Source organism: Puma concolor, chromosome C1 (assembly GCF_028749965.1).
Source record: "Puma concolor isolate L17-30 chromosome C1, mPumCon1.1.hap2, whole genome shotgun sequence".
NCBI lineage: Eukaryota > Metazoa > Chordata > Mammalia > Carnivora > Felidae > Puma > Puma concolor.
This window is the reverse complement of record NC_141674.1, coordinates 100030694-100043623: the sequence shown is the minus strand read 5'-3', so window position 1 is coordinate 100043623 and position 12930 is coordinate 100030694. Positions and strand designations below refer to the sequence as shown.

At 52.3% G+C, this 12930-nt stretch overlaps 1 protein-coding gene and 2 long non-coding RNA genes across 5 annotated transcripts in view; 2 read left to right on the top strand and 1 right to left on the bottom strand.

The window, feature by feature from the left end:
• The window catches only part of LOC147578279 (uncharacterized), a 93696-nt gene extending 88647 nt beyond the window's left edge, over positions 1–5049 (top strand). For 2 of the 3 annotated variants that reach the window (XR_015255026.1, XR_015255024.1), the window contains 3 exons: positions 1263–1492; positions 2454–2838; positions 4983–5049. This is a non-coding gene — a long non-coding RNA (uncharacterized LOC147578279). The remainder of the gene's footprint in view (positions 1–1262; positions 1493–2453; positions 2839–4982) is intronic. The other variant, XR_015255025.1, reaches the window with a different exon arrangement.
• A 260-nt stretch (positions 5050–5309) lies between these two features.
• Positions 5310–12930, bottom strand: part of ATP1A1 (ATPase Na+/K+ transporting subunit alpha 1) — a 29768-nt gene continuing 22147 nt past the window's right edge. The window contains exons 14-23 of the mRNA XM_086717918.1: positions 12350–12486; positions 11385–11535; positions 10668–10836; positions 10392–10546; positions 9927–10050; positions 8864–9009; positions 8615–8745; positions 8241–8342; positions 6096–6187; positions 5310–5674 (exon numbers count right to left, since the gene is read on the bottom strand). Coding sequence (XP_086574044.1) covers positions 5646–5674; positions 6096–6187; positions 8241–8342; positions 8615–8745; positions 8864–9009; positions 9927–10050; positions 10392–10546; positions 10668–10836; positions 11385–11535; positions 12350–12486 — 1236 coding nt within the window. The 3' untranslated portion in view covers positions 5310–5645. The remainder of the gene's footprint in view (positions 5675–6095; positions 6188–8240; positions 8343–8614; positions 8746–8863; positions 9010–9926; positions 10051–10391; positions 10547–10667; positions 10837–11384; positions 11536–12349; positions 12487–12930) is intronic.
• On the top strand, positions 8659–10178 carry LOC147578278 (uncharacterized). The gene is made up of 2 exons (XR_015255028.1): positions 8659–8767; positions 9401–10178. It is a non-coding gene; the product is annotated as an uncharacterized LOC147578278 (long non-coding RNA).

Genomic DNA, 12930 nt, shown 5'->3' with positions numbered 1-12930 from the left:
GTTAGTTATAGTTAGTTATAGTTTAGTTAGTTATATATAGTTATAGTTATATATAGTTATATATATAGTTCTCTCTCTATAGGGCTGCCAGCTCAAGTCCCACCAGACGCCAAACCCAGGCAATCTGGAGGTGCCCTCTGGGTAGTAGTCGCAGAAATTAGGGTGTTCCTTTCTGGGAGATGCTGGCGATCTGGAGCCAGGCAGAAGGACAGTGCAAAGATGGCGTCCAGTGGCCTCCATCCCCAGAGTGCATCTCGGCTGTGTACCAAACCCGAAGCCTGCTCTTGTAGCTGAGGCTCTTGGACAAGCAGATAGGTCTCTCACAAAGAGACTTGGTGCGTCTCTCAGTCTGCTGTCTGTGCAGTGCCCTGGAGGTGATAAACAGCCAAGAACAAGCCCCTGAATTGTTCTAGTCCCCTAGAATCCCAGAATGCAAGCCCTGCTGCTCACCTAGGACTAGGCAATCCAGGAGCATCTCCTGGGGGGGAAGCCATGAAAGCTGGGGCACCAGATGCATGTACAAGCTCCTCTCCAGGAGATATTGGCACCGTGGAGTGTGGCAGAGGGAAAGCGAGAAGATAGCGCCCACCTTCTGTGGGCTCCGGAAAGGAGGACCGTAGGGTCTTGACTGTGTGCTTCATTAGAAGCTTGCCCCTCAGTTGATGCCTTAAGATCAGCAAACAAACCTCTTTCACATAAAGTCTGGGTTCCTCTCAACTGGCTGCTTCTGTGCTGCTCCCCGGGCAAAGTAAGACTGTGCACAAGCTTTGTAAATGCGCTAGTTCAGGGGCGCCTGGGTGGCTCAGTCGGTTGAGCATCTGACTCTTGATTCTGGCTCGGGTCATGATCTCACCGTTTGTGGGTTCGAGCCCCACAACTGGCTCTTGCACCGACAGCGTGGAACCTACTTAGGATTCTCTCTCTCTGCTCTCATAAACTTTTTTTTTTTTTTTTTTTTTTTTACAGCTGTTTTCAGTTTGCTGTACCATTATGGGCATGACGGACGTAAACCCCATTGGTTTCCAAAGCTAAATGTTTTAGGGGCTTGTCTCTCAGGTGAAGGTGGAGTGCCCATTGTGGAGGACGAAACCTTTGCTCCCCAGGGGTAGTAAAAAGCTCCAGGTTTTGAGTTCCGTCCAGTTGTGGCAGTCATGCCAGGGTTGGAGTTTCTGGAAGGGTTGTGTTTCCACCTCTCCTACGTGCTTCAGTGTTGGGTTTTTCTTGTTTGCCTGATGTGTAGGCATCACTCTGCTTCTTTGTAGGTTTTTTTCCCAGAGGAAGCTGTTCCATATGCAGCCGTAGATTTGGTGTGTCCATGGAAGGAGGTGAGTTCAGGATCTTCCTATGATGCCATCTTGAAGTGGAGCCCGCCTTTCTCCTTAGGGAGTATTGGCCACTGTGCTAAAGTGCCAACTTCTCTTCTGAAGGCGCTGGGCTGAACATGACGGGGAGAACAGAAAAGACAGGCTCCTGGACCTCACAGAACTTACAGGTTAGCAGGGGAAAATGGATATTAATGATTGCATAATTGAATGACAGAATTGTGACTTCTGTGAAGGGGTACTAAGTAAACAGCTATCTAATAGGAGGTGACAACCTAGTAGGGGGTTGCAGTGGGGTGGGGGGTTTCAATGAGCTCGTTGGAGGCCCAAGGCAGTGATTCAAAAGCTCTGGGACGCAGGCACGTCCAAGGACTTGTGTCCACCTTGGTGCCTCTGTTTGTACATCTCTTTGCCTTCTATCATCACTTGCCATGGTCTCCCACCAAACTTCTTCACATCCTGATTCCATGAATGGCTCCTGAATACTCTCTGAATTTCAGCCTCAAAGTTTTAGGAGACCGGCAAATTCATAGGCTCCTGCAGACCTGGGTATACATTTCCCTTGGGTGAAGCGTCAGCCCTGATTCAAGAAACTGAAATGCAGGGTGAGGGTGAAGTGTTAAAAAATATGGAAAAGCTCTGGTAATGAGCATTCATTCATTCAACGAGTACTCAACGTGCCAGATGTTGGGGAGGGTATGGCCTGGGCTGCGTGCTCAGGAACTCGTAGTTTATCAGGGAACACACTAATAAATAGGCGTAGGTGCTAGAAGGTGTGAAAACACGAGGGCCCACTGAGCCTTTCCCAAGGAGGAGAGGCCTGAATGGTAGCCGGAGAGTTGAGTCAGTCAGCCGGGGGAATGCAGGTTGGGCCCACGCGGGTGGCTTGCCAGGGGGACTTGTAGGACGGCGGGGGGAGGCAGTATGTAGCACAAAAGGGACTTCCTGGGAGCCTGAACGGCTGAGCAGAGATAGGTTTCTGTGCTGGAGTCAAGGGTGAAGGCGTGGATGGTGAGAGAGGCAGCCACGCAGAGCTTGGAAGGTGGGATTGAGCAATGCTTCTCAGATTTTGACATGCATCAGAATCACCTGGAAGGCTCCTTGAAGCAGATTGCTGTGTCCCGCCTCCAGTTTCAGATTCAGTCGGTGCGCATCAGAAGGTGCATTGCCGTCAAGTTCCCCGGGAGATACTGGTCCAGAGACCACATTTAGAGAAGCACTGGACTGAAGGCTGAGAGTCAGGGGACCGGCCAGGAGCTCTTGCGGGTGTCCAGAAGTGAAGGGCAGTGCCAGAAGAGAAAGGGTTTTATCGAGGACCAGCCACCGTGCCAATCTCTTTACATATAACCTCCGTGCTTTCAACAATTCTCAAATGTCATTGGGATTCTAAAGGAAGCGCCGAGAGGCAAAATTCTGTACCCATGGTCAGTAAGTGTGCCTAGGCTAAGACCCAAAGCCTTTTGTCAGCCACACTGGAACTGAGTGGCGATGGCATGGTGGCAGGGGCCGCAGCAAGGTAAGGGAGACAGAAACCTCACGTGACTTCCGGCTTTCTGATTTGGGCAACGGGGCGATAGATGTCCTTGCCTAGACTATGTTCATTTTGAGACTAGCGTGTTGTGCTTTGTGGGCAAATACAGATGTCCAGTAGACAACTGGATTCACGGGTCTGGGGGCTCAGAAGAGAGGAAAGCATTGTGGGTGTTGTGTTGTGAAACACACAAGAATAGGAAGCGGGCAGAGGGAAAGGCATGGGGACCCCCCCTGAGGAAACGAACAGCCAAGGAGCAGGTGAGGAGGAGGCAGAAGGCTAAGGAGTGGGCAGCCATGATGATGGTAGAGATGATGGGTCCGGTTTGGGCAAGGGGGTGATGGAGACACAGGTGCTGTAGAAGCCAAGGACCGGGAATCAGGTCAGAGACGACAGTTATCAGTGGACTGGTGTTATTAACAGGAGCCGGGAGGCGGCGGAGGGATGATTAGGTGAGCGAGTAGAGGGAGGAGGCTGGTCAGGATGGCTGTGTCGCAGATTTGTGGGGGTGCACCGTCTCTGGGGTCAGCATCCCTCAGCTGTTTCCTTGTTCTGGAGCCATACTTAGCCACTACCGAGAGGGCTAAAGTGAGAATTGGAGTGCAAAGCAGAAATGAGCCCAGGCGTTGAGTCTTTTAGAAAGCTTGGAGACATCTGACCCATCAGGAGGCCTGGTTCTGGTACCAGTTTTACCCGTCACTTAGCTGCTTCCTCTGGAGCAAACTTTTGGCTGTACAACTGGTTATTCAGTGATTGTCCGAAGGTGGAAATGTTCTGGTGGGAAGGGGGTGGGAGGTTCGGAGACTCTCCTTGTCCTGCCCCACCCTTCCACCAGGTGTTTCGAAGTCGAGGGCCGCTTAGAGCGGTGAGAAGCCTGGCCTGGAATCTCCCTGGGGTCACCCCACCCCCTGACCCTGACTCTACCGTGTCAGGCTGCTTCCAGCTCTTTGGGAGTACCCATGACCTTCGTTGTAGTGGTGTTGGGTTCACTGGTCAACCCTCCAGGGGTGCCAGAGAGCAGACACAGGGGCAGTAGGGGTGGGGACAGCAAATCTGACAGGGCTGTGCCGGTTGAAGCATGGGGAGGGGGTTGGGTGCTCATGAGGGCCATCGTAGCAGTGAAGGGCAAGGTGTCCTCGAGTGGCCAGTTACCACCCGTCTCCTGGACTCATAATCCTGAGTACTTTGGTAGCTTCATCCTAGTTTCCATGTTGGGCGAGCAGATGGCTATTTTGAAAGATGATTTGCTGGGGCATCTGATAGGCTCAGTGGAGTATCGACTTGATTTCGGCTCAGGTCACGATTCTGGGGTGGCGGGATTGAGGTCTGCGTTGGGCTCCGCGCTGAACTTGGAGCTTGTCTCTCTCCCTCCCCCCGCCCCCCACCACCCCACTCACACTCTCTCTAAAAGCAAAAAATTAAAAACTGACTTGCTTACAAGTGCAGAGATCATCCCAGGGGAAAGTGTCCCCGAGAGAGGAGGTTAGAACTGGTTAGACTAAGGTCAGCCCTCCCAGTTCCTCCAGCTGGAGAGGGGACAGCCGATGACAGCCAGTATGCGGGAATTCGCTGGTTCCCTTCCTCTCCCATCGGTACAGCTTGGAAGTGAGCTGCAGTCAAGAGGCATGAGCAATGCCTTAAGCTTTCAGAGAGAAAAAAAAAATACTTGAACTCCTTCTCTGCCTGCCTGTCGACGTACTCGGGTGCCAGAAGTAAGACTCTATTGTATCTGCTTGAAGCAGGGACAGCCTTGGAGCATGGCTAGGTGACAGCAGGCACACTGGAGTGCTGAGCCCTGAGACCGAGGGCTGGGGGGAAGGGAGGGGGGTTACACTCACGCTTTGAGAACAGGTGTTCTCAGACTTGACCCTGATGTAAACAGGTCTCTCTTACCTTTTTCTTTAAGTGCCTTCTGGCACCTAAGCTCTTTCTGCAATGGAGCTGTCTGATGCTACATTAGGAACGAGCTATGTGATAGGGAAGCGCTTTGTGATACACGGGCCACGAGACCGTGTAGGCCTACTTCTCAGACCTTGGTCTAGAGACGCTGGAGGCTGCCGTGGTGGGGACCCGGGGGCTGTGCCAGCTTGACAAGAGGGTATGGTACTAAGGCACTGAATCCTTCACAGGACATGTGCCTCCGTCAAGGAGCAGATGTGAGACAGCTGGAGTTGCAGCCACACCACTCACCCTGAGGTAGGTCCACAAATGTATCTACTCAGAACAAAAGAGCCAGGGCACAAAGTTACCCCTCAACAGTTCTCAAACTTGAATGGGACTCAGAATCGCCTAGAGAGCTTTTATACAACCAGAGGACTGGTTAGCTTTGGTTCAGGGGGGGTCTGGGTTTGCCGTGCCAACAAGTTCCGGGCTGTTGAAGCAGCCAGTACAGGGATGCACGCAGAGGACCACACTCTGACATCAGGGCCACGAAGGTGATGAGGGCACAAGATCGATTCCGTTATAATAGCCATCTTTATTTGTAAAAATCCAGATATAAAATGTATTCTTTCAGTCTTTCCAAGTTTTCCTTTTTACAAAAACAAAAAGGCACATAAAAACCTTCCCCGCTGTCATTCCCATAGACGGTGTTTGTCAGGCAGCCCTCCCCCCTCCCCCCCCCCGTATAGCTACATGCTTCATTCCGGGACGTCTCGCTTCCCCCACATGCTTCGGTGCTTTCCTACCAGGGTAGAGTTCCGAATTCCAAGACTGAAGTACACAAAGAGGGCGTGGGGGGTGGGTGCAGGTGCGTGGTAGGATGCTCCACGGCGTGCAGGACACGGGGGGGCCTAGTAGTAGGTTTCCTTCTCTACCCAGCCTATAGGCAGCAAAGAGAGACAAGACACTTGCAGCAAGTCCTGGCTCTAGGGCACAGTGGGAGAAAGAGTGTCGAGGAGTGACCTGGGGGTGGGTGACGAAGCTCAGGGTCGGGGGTGGGGGTGGGGGGGGTCACTCAAATTCGGCATTAGACCTCAACTCTCTTTCTTTGTTTTTAGAAAGAACATGTTAATTGGGAAGATGGTTTAGGTTTCTGCCCAACTTTCCACTGGATCGTATTTGGTTTGTAGTCTAAAATACGATCGGTTCTGAAACCTCAATGGAGATCGTGAGGATGGGACTGTAGCGTTGGGCAGTTGGCTGGTCCAATGGCCTGGGCCGAGCCCAGACACTTCAGAGGAAATAAAAGACACAGAAATACCACCTCTCCCACAACCCTGCTGAAGGTAAGATGAAATTACCGCCAGGGCGTCGCCTGATGATGAGTTTTCGGACTTCGTCGTACACGAAGATGAGAAGAGAGTAGGGGAAGGCACAGAACCACCAGGTAGGTCTGGAAATAGAATCAGGTACTAATTTATACATGAACACAAGTCAAAGGAAAGAGAAACCACATATCACCCAGGACAGTGGAATAGCCTGGAAGGAGGAACCAAGTATAATCATGGTTAACTATTGAGCCATTAGCACAGAACACACAGAAAGGTCTTAAGAACAGAATGCTGCTCCCTGCACCCAGGGCCTGGAGAGGCTCAGGAAACCAGACTGCAGACTTTATGAAGGAATCCCCTTTTACAAGTTTGGTTTATAGGGTAAGTTGAGATTTTCTGTTGACCATCCCCCAGCAAATGGGCATTTACTTTCTTCCCCTTTCTAAAGCGTTTGAGGAACTTGAGTGTGGTATATATACATTATATCTAACGTCCTGGCATCTGAAGATAAAGCACTGCCAGAGTAGATCAGAACCATGTATCCATCCCTTGAATTCAGTCAGCTGGGTGCTGAATCCCAGTGCCAGGGAATGAAAAAAGCTGAGCCCTAATAGAGAACAGAGCTTTGGGAGCCCAGCGGCTGCTGCCACATCCCCAGCCTGGAGACCGGCACCCTGGACAGCCCTGTCAAGGGCCATGCTTTCCTGACTACCAACTTCTGCAGTCAACAGAGGAAGGCGTTCCCAGGGCAGAAGCCTGGCAATCTCTTCTGCCTGGCGCTAGAGGTCTTCCTCCACAGCTAAGAGATGATCTCCTTTGGCTCGGTCGCCCAGAGTAACTGAACCACCTTCCTAATTGGGTAGAACCTGTTGGGAACAAACTCTGTAGGCACAGCAAAGGAGGTCCTGAGGCCCTACTCTATTTCAGTGTGACTCTCCACTTCAGGCTTTGAGAGAGCTCGGTGGTTCTCCTGGCCTCCTCTTGACAAACAGTGGGCTCAAGCAGACAAAATTCCCCTCGGACAAGGCCTGCCCCTGTTGTACGCCAGCTCTGTGCAGGGTGCTGGGGATGCGAAGTCAAACAAGATAGCCCATGCCTTAAAGATTACAATCTAGGGAGGAGTAGACGTGACCAGTAATACCAAAGAAGGGGTGTACCTGCACATGTCTGAGGGGGGTGAGCTCCAGGGCAATCAGCCCTGAAGGATTACCCAGACCGATGGGGTGGAGGAGGGGCGGGGAATATCCTGACCAAGTACATGTGCAGGGGAAGAGAGTATTGAATTCACCTACAGAAACTTCCATGGCTACAAGAATGGCTACAAGAGAAGGCTAGAAAGACCACTTAGACGCTAGTGAGACAGACCCTAGACGCCAGGCCAGCCTTGCACCGAGGATGTCTGCAGTGACAAGATGTCAATGAGGCCCATGGGGCTTGGCTGGGGTCAATGGAAGGAAGTGTCAGCTACAAGCCAGGTGGGATGGGTCTGAGAGAGGCTGGGGAGACTTCGACATCAAAAGCTCATGTTGTACAGGGGCCACATTCTGTGCCTTAGCATCTTTTCATCAAATGCAGTCGCTTAACCTCAACCAGTGAGTAGACCCCACCCAACACCCTCTGTTTCTAAAAGTACCAGAATTTGGACTTCTGATAAACCCGAATTTTTCACATACGGGGGTTTACCACAAAGTCCTTCACTGTGTTTTAAAAAGGCCAGTTTGGTTCTGAGCAAAGACCAGCGGTCAGCTTTCTTTGGTCCCCTCCCCCCGTGATCCACCTCAAGCTCACTTCTCCCACCTCCTTCCTGGGAAAGCAGAGGATTCAGAGGCCCACAACGGCTGGGGCCTGTGGTGGGAACACACAGGGGCTAGGGAAAGCAAATCAAGAGCTGAACCTGATCCCCAAACCCCAGGGCACATCTGGTCCACCTCTAATGACAACTGGACTGGCGCCATGGGGCACGCAAGCACTCACGCGGTTGGCCGGTGAGCGATCTGGTACCGTGGTACCAGATCCCGTTTAGCCAAAGCCTGAGCACTGGCCAGTCCTTCCTAATTTCCAGTCCAGAGGAATTCTGGACCAATTCCTAACAATAGTAGCTACTGGCACACGTCACGAGAGGAAACGCTCCACGTCTATCTCGCACTTTGTGGAGCTGGAAGAGGAGCGACTTACTTGAGGGGGTACATCCTCAGGGCCACGCCCATTCCAGGGCAGTAGGAAAGGAAGGCAGCAAGGGCCGTCTCTTCAAAGAGGCCGAATATTAAGATCTTGTTCCTAAAGAATCAAGGGGAGAGAAAGCTTAAGGACACAAACAGAAGTTTATCTTCGAAAGCCATCCACGCGTCAAAGGGCAGATCGAGGTCTCTGTGTAGGAGCTATACTCCGGAACATGAGGGCAGATGAAAAAAAAAGAAGATCACAATTTGCTTCCTAAATCTCCAAAAGCGAGATTCCAGAAACTGCCATGTGTCAGGTGCCGGGGTTTTGCACAGAGTTGAGAAATCCCCAGACCCCTTGGGTGAGGGCCCCGAGCGTTCCCTACTCACTTCATCCCCTGCTGGAAGACGGAGTTCCTCCGGGTCTTACAGATGACCAGGTCAGCCCACTGCACCACCACGATGCTGACGAAGAAGGCCGTGTGGCAAGTGAACTCCACGATCTTCCTCTGTTCGTACGTCTGGGACACGGAAGGCAGCCAGGTAAGCTTGGCCCGTGGCCCGCACGGCTGGTGGCTGAGTGGCCACCGTCCCTCCCGGGGGCTGGAGGGTCCTCCCACTGGCCAGACCCGTGCTCACCCACTGCTGCCCGTAGCTGTCCTCTACGTCGTTGATCCAGCGGTCATCCCAGTCCACGCGGAGCCCCAGCAGGTGGGTCGGGAGGAAGCCGTTCTCAGCCAGGATCACGAAGTAAGTGAAGAAGCCTCCCAGCGCCTGGATCATCCCTGCAAGTGCGGAAAAACGCCTTTAACCTGGTCTGGGGCATCTGCACGCACTTCACCTGACTGCCTTCAGGGCGGTCTTGGTCACCAGTTGACAGATGACAGGGAGTATGGAGGACCACAGGGACACATCCCTCACCCAGCGCCCTCTTCTCTTTTTGAGTCACTTTTCAGAGCTTTAAAAGACGACACACAGGTCTCACTCGGAGACATGTGGCCCCCCGGCTCTGACTTCACCATCTGCCTCTACCAGGGCACAGCCTTTCAGGGGAAAATGCTTCCCTATGTTTTAATCTCTGCTACACGGAAACTTCTTTCCCCATCTCCTTTTCCCACATTTGAAATAGTGAACGGGGCACTTTCTGACCCAACCCTCCCCCTCCTTCCTTTTCAGGGCCCTTCGCTTCTCCCCTGGCATCTGGTCTCGCCACACTGTCCTGAATTCCCCAGGGCACGTTTCCTCCTATGCTCCGGACCTCCTTAAAATGAGGTCTCCGAGACCACCTGTTAGCCCCACCGGTGGAGCAGAGATCAAGCCCGGTGCGGGGTCACCATGTGGTGGTGACTAGCCAGCCAAACTTTCAAGCTCATGCAACTTCGTCAAAGCCTAACTCTCTATCCAAATCCATGGCCAGTACTACGTACCCCCGGGAACGACTGCCTCTGAATGACCTGTGCCTGGCGAGCTGAGGGACCGCCGAGCCCAGGCTGAAGAACTACGGTTTCCACTAAGAAGTAACTGGGCAGACAGCAGAAGATTTCTTCTCACTCAAGAGGATTTTGTACAAAAAGCTCCCCTGAGTCTCACACTGTTTCCTGGCTCTTGCTAGATCTGAAGTCCTCCAAAGCAAGCCCCTAGGCTGCCCCCACCACGACAGACGCTCCCTGCTCAGTGCCGGTGTCCGGGGACAGTGGCTCACCGATCTGCCCGTAGGCCATGCTGATCAGCCGCTCGTTCACAAGCTTGTCCGTCTTGGGGTTTCTGGGCTGTCTCTTCATGATGTCGCTCTCAGCTTGCTCGTAAGCCAGGGAGATGGCAGGAACCTGGGGGGGGGGGGGGGGTGGGGAGGGAGGAGTATAAACGTCGTCAGATACCAGGAAGCTGACTTCGTGAACCTTCCTTGCCCTCTCCCTTTTAAAACCATTCTTTGTACCATGAGATGTTATTACCAGTTCCATCAAAAAAAAGAAAAAGAATCTTCCCTTTTATATAACGTTGCTCTCTGACAAACAGGCGCTGACAGTTGCCTCGGAGAAGGAGTGAGAACACGGCTTCCCGGAGGCCGTGACGCACACCGGTGTCACTACAGCGAGCCGCCACGGCCTCGTGGACGCCGGCAAGCAGCCGTAGGTGAGACAGGGCCTGAGCTGTGAGAATCACTCACCATGTCCGTGCCCAAGTCAATGCAGAGGATGGTGACGGTCCCCAGTGGTAGTGGAATGTTTGCAATAATAAATATCAGGAAGGGGGTGATCTCTGGAATGTTACTGGTCAGGGTGTAGGCAATGGATTTCTTCAAGTTATCAAAGATCAGACGACCTGGGAATGCAAGAGTTTGTTTCACCGTGTAGCTCAAAAGAGATGGGCAGGCCGGAAACGGCTACAGACTGACAGCAACGGGAGGAGTTTCTGGGGGACGCTTTACACATACTGCTCTCACCTTCTTCGACTCCAGTCACAATGGACGCAAAGTTGTCATCCAGAAGAATCATGTCAGCAGCTTGCTTAGACACGTCAGAGCCAGCGATCCCCATGGCAACCCCGATGTCTGCCTTCTTCAAGGCTGGAGAGTCATTCACACCATCGCCAGTCACGGCCACGATAGCCCCCTGTCCGAAGAAGGGGGAGGGGTCTGTAAGAGCCACACAGTCCCCGGGCAGGAGTACCCGAGGCACTACAGACACTGTCCCTTTCCTACGGAGACTCTCTGGGGGCTCAGAACCGGCTCAGCCCAAGAAGCCACCCAGCCACTACTCAACAAGAGAACAGAGGAGTGATGACAAATACATCCTCCCCGCCCCAACGAGAGCTCCTCAAACGCAGGACTTTGGGGAGATCTCTGGAAAACCCCATTCCTTTACAGGTCTTCTCAAGGTGCGGGATGAGAGTCTCTCCTGGCCATTCACAGCCCCAGTGTAGACAGGAGGAGCCTGTACTGCTATTCCAGACAAGTGTGGGGGCTCAGACTCTGGGCCACAGTGGAGACGTGTGTTGTAAAGCGCATGGCACTGCTAGACCGTTATCAAGATCCGCCCCCCCCCCCCCCCCCCCCCCGGAGCCACGCCCAGGGCATACACTGGCACACAGACGGTGAGTCTGAGAAAAGCCGGGCCCTGCCGTCACGGAGATCAGAGACCGGTCCCGGCTGCCCGCTAACCTGTCTCTGGCAGCCTTCCACGATGATAAGCTTCTGCTGAGGAGAGGTCCTGGCAAACACGATCTCCGTGTGGTACTTCAGAATGTCATCCAGCTGCTCGGAGGTCATGTCCTTCAGGTCGCTTCCGTGGACCACGCAGGCCTTGGCATCTCTAGGATCGGGATAGGAAAAGAGGTCACCCCGTGCTTCGCCAACATGATGCTCGTCACCGAGCGGGGCTGTTCTTCGATGCAGAACACTTTGTAAGCAACGTAAAGCCAGAGGGAATTTTCCCCATCAGGTGAAAGCGATTCTCTGTGCAGTATTCTACAGGATACAAAGCATCTTCTACTCTATTCCTTCCATTCAAGGATCACAGACACCTGGGGGGCAGCCTGCCTGTCATTTTCCTTTCCTGGTCTTTATAGAAGACGCACTCAAGTAAAAGGACCAAATTCTAGACAGCAGAACAAACCCTCTAATAACCCTGAAGTAGGTGAAGGGGTCCCAAACTTTAACGAAACATCAAAACAATACTGCTTTATCTCTCATCTAGTTTACCGTATTGCCGAATTCTCCATGTTTGACCTACTTGGACAAGTGAGTGTGGCCCTAGAAACTGACTTGCTGCTAGGTTTAGGCGGTATGATCTGCGGTTAACAGCAGGGAATCGGAAGCCCGGCCGCAGAGCGTACTTCAGGACGAAGCCTCAGCTTCCCTGCTCTGCCAAGTGGGAATAATACCTACTTTAATACATTACTGCGCCAAGTGCTTAGAACCGTAAGCACCACCTAGGGGTTGGCCATAAGGACTCGCTCTCAGGGCAACCCTTCCGTGGAAGGACAGGGTTGCCTTCTGGAACCGTAGGGGCAATCCCTATTCAGGAGCAAGCCTGGAAGCAAACCATCGGAGACCCAGGCTGATGACTCCCAACTTCCAGCATTTGCACATTCAAGGCAGACCGTGCCTCGAGCTTCCTGCCTCACCTGGGGTTCACCTGGCTCACTGGGATGTTGAGGCGGGCAGCAATGTCTTCCACGGTCTCGTTGCCTTCTGAGATGATGCCCACACCCTTGGCAATGGCTTTGGCAGTGATGGGGTGGTCTCCAGTGACCATTATAACCTGAACAAGAAACAGGACAATTTAGCAAAGGCAGCCGCCAAGCGAAATGACCTCAAAGAGAGTCTTCTGTAAACAGGCACGAGGAAGTATTAAGGATTACTCATCTTGGAAGATCAAAAGGAAAGAATGCAAACTTAAATTGATACAACAGTGACTAACCAAAAACATAAACACAAACGTGTGTTTACAGAAAACACAAAACAATAACCAGATTTAATCTTGGTACATGTTCACACAGGATACATGGTATCTGCTTCTCCTTTACACAGTCACATAAAAAACTCAAACTTACTAAAACTAGCCATGAAAAGGAAAAAAAAAAAAAAGATAAAAATCTGATGCGGATCACACTAACAGGCAAAGATGTCACATACTGCCGATCAACAATCCCCAAACTGGCCCAATTCGGGAGAGAGGGTAAGTATGTAAAAGGAATTCAAAATT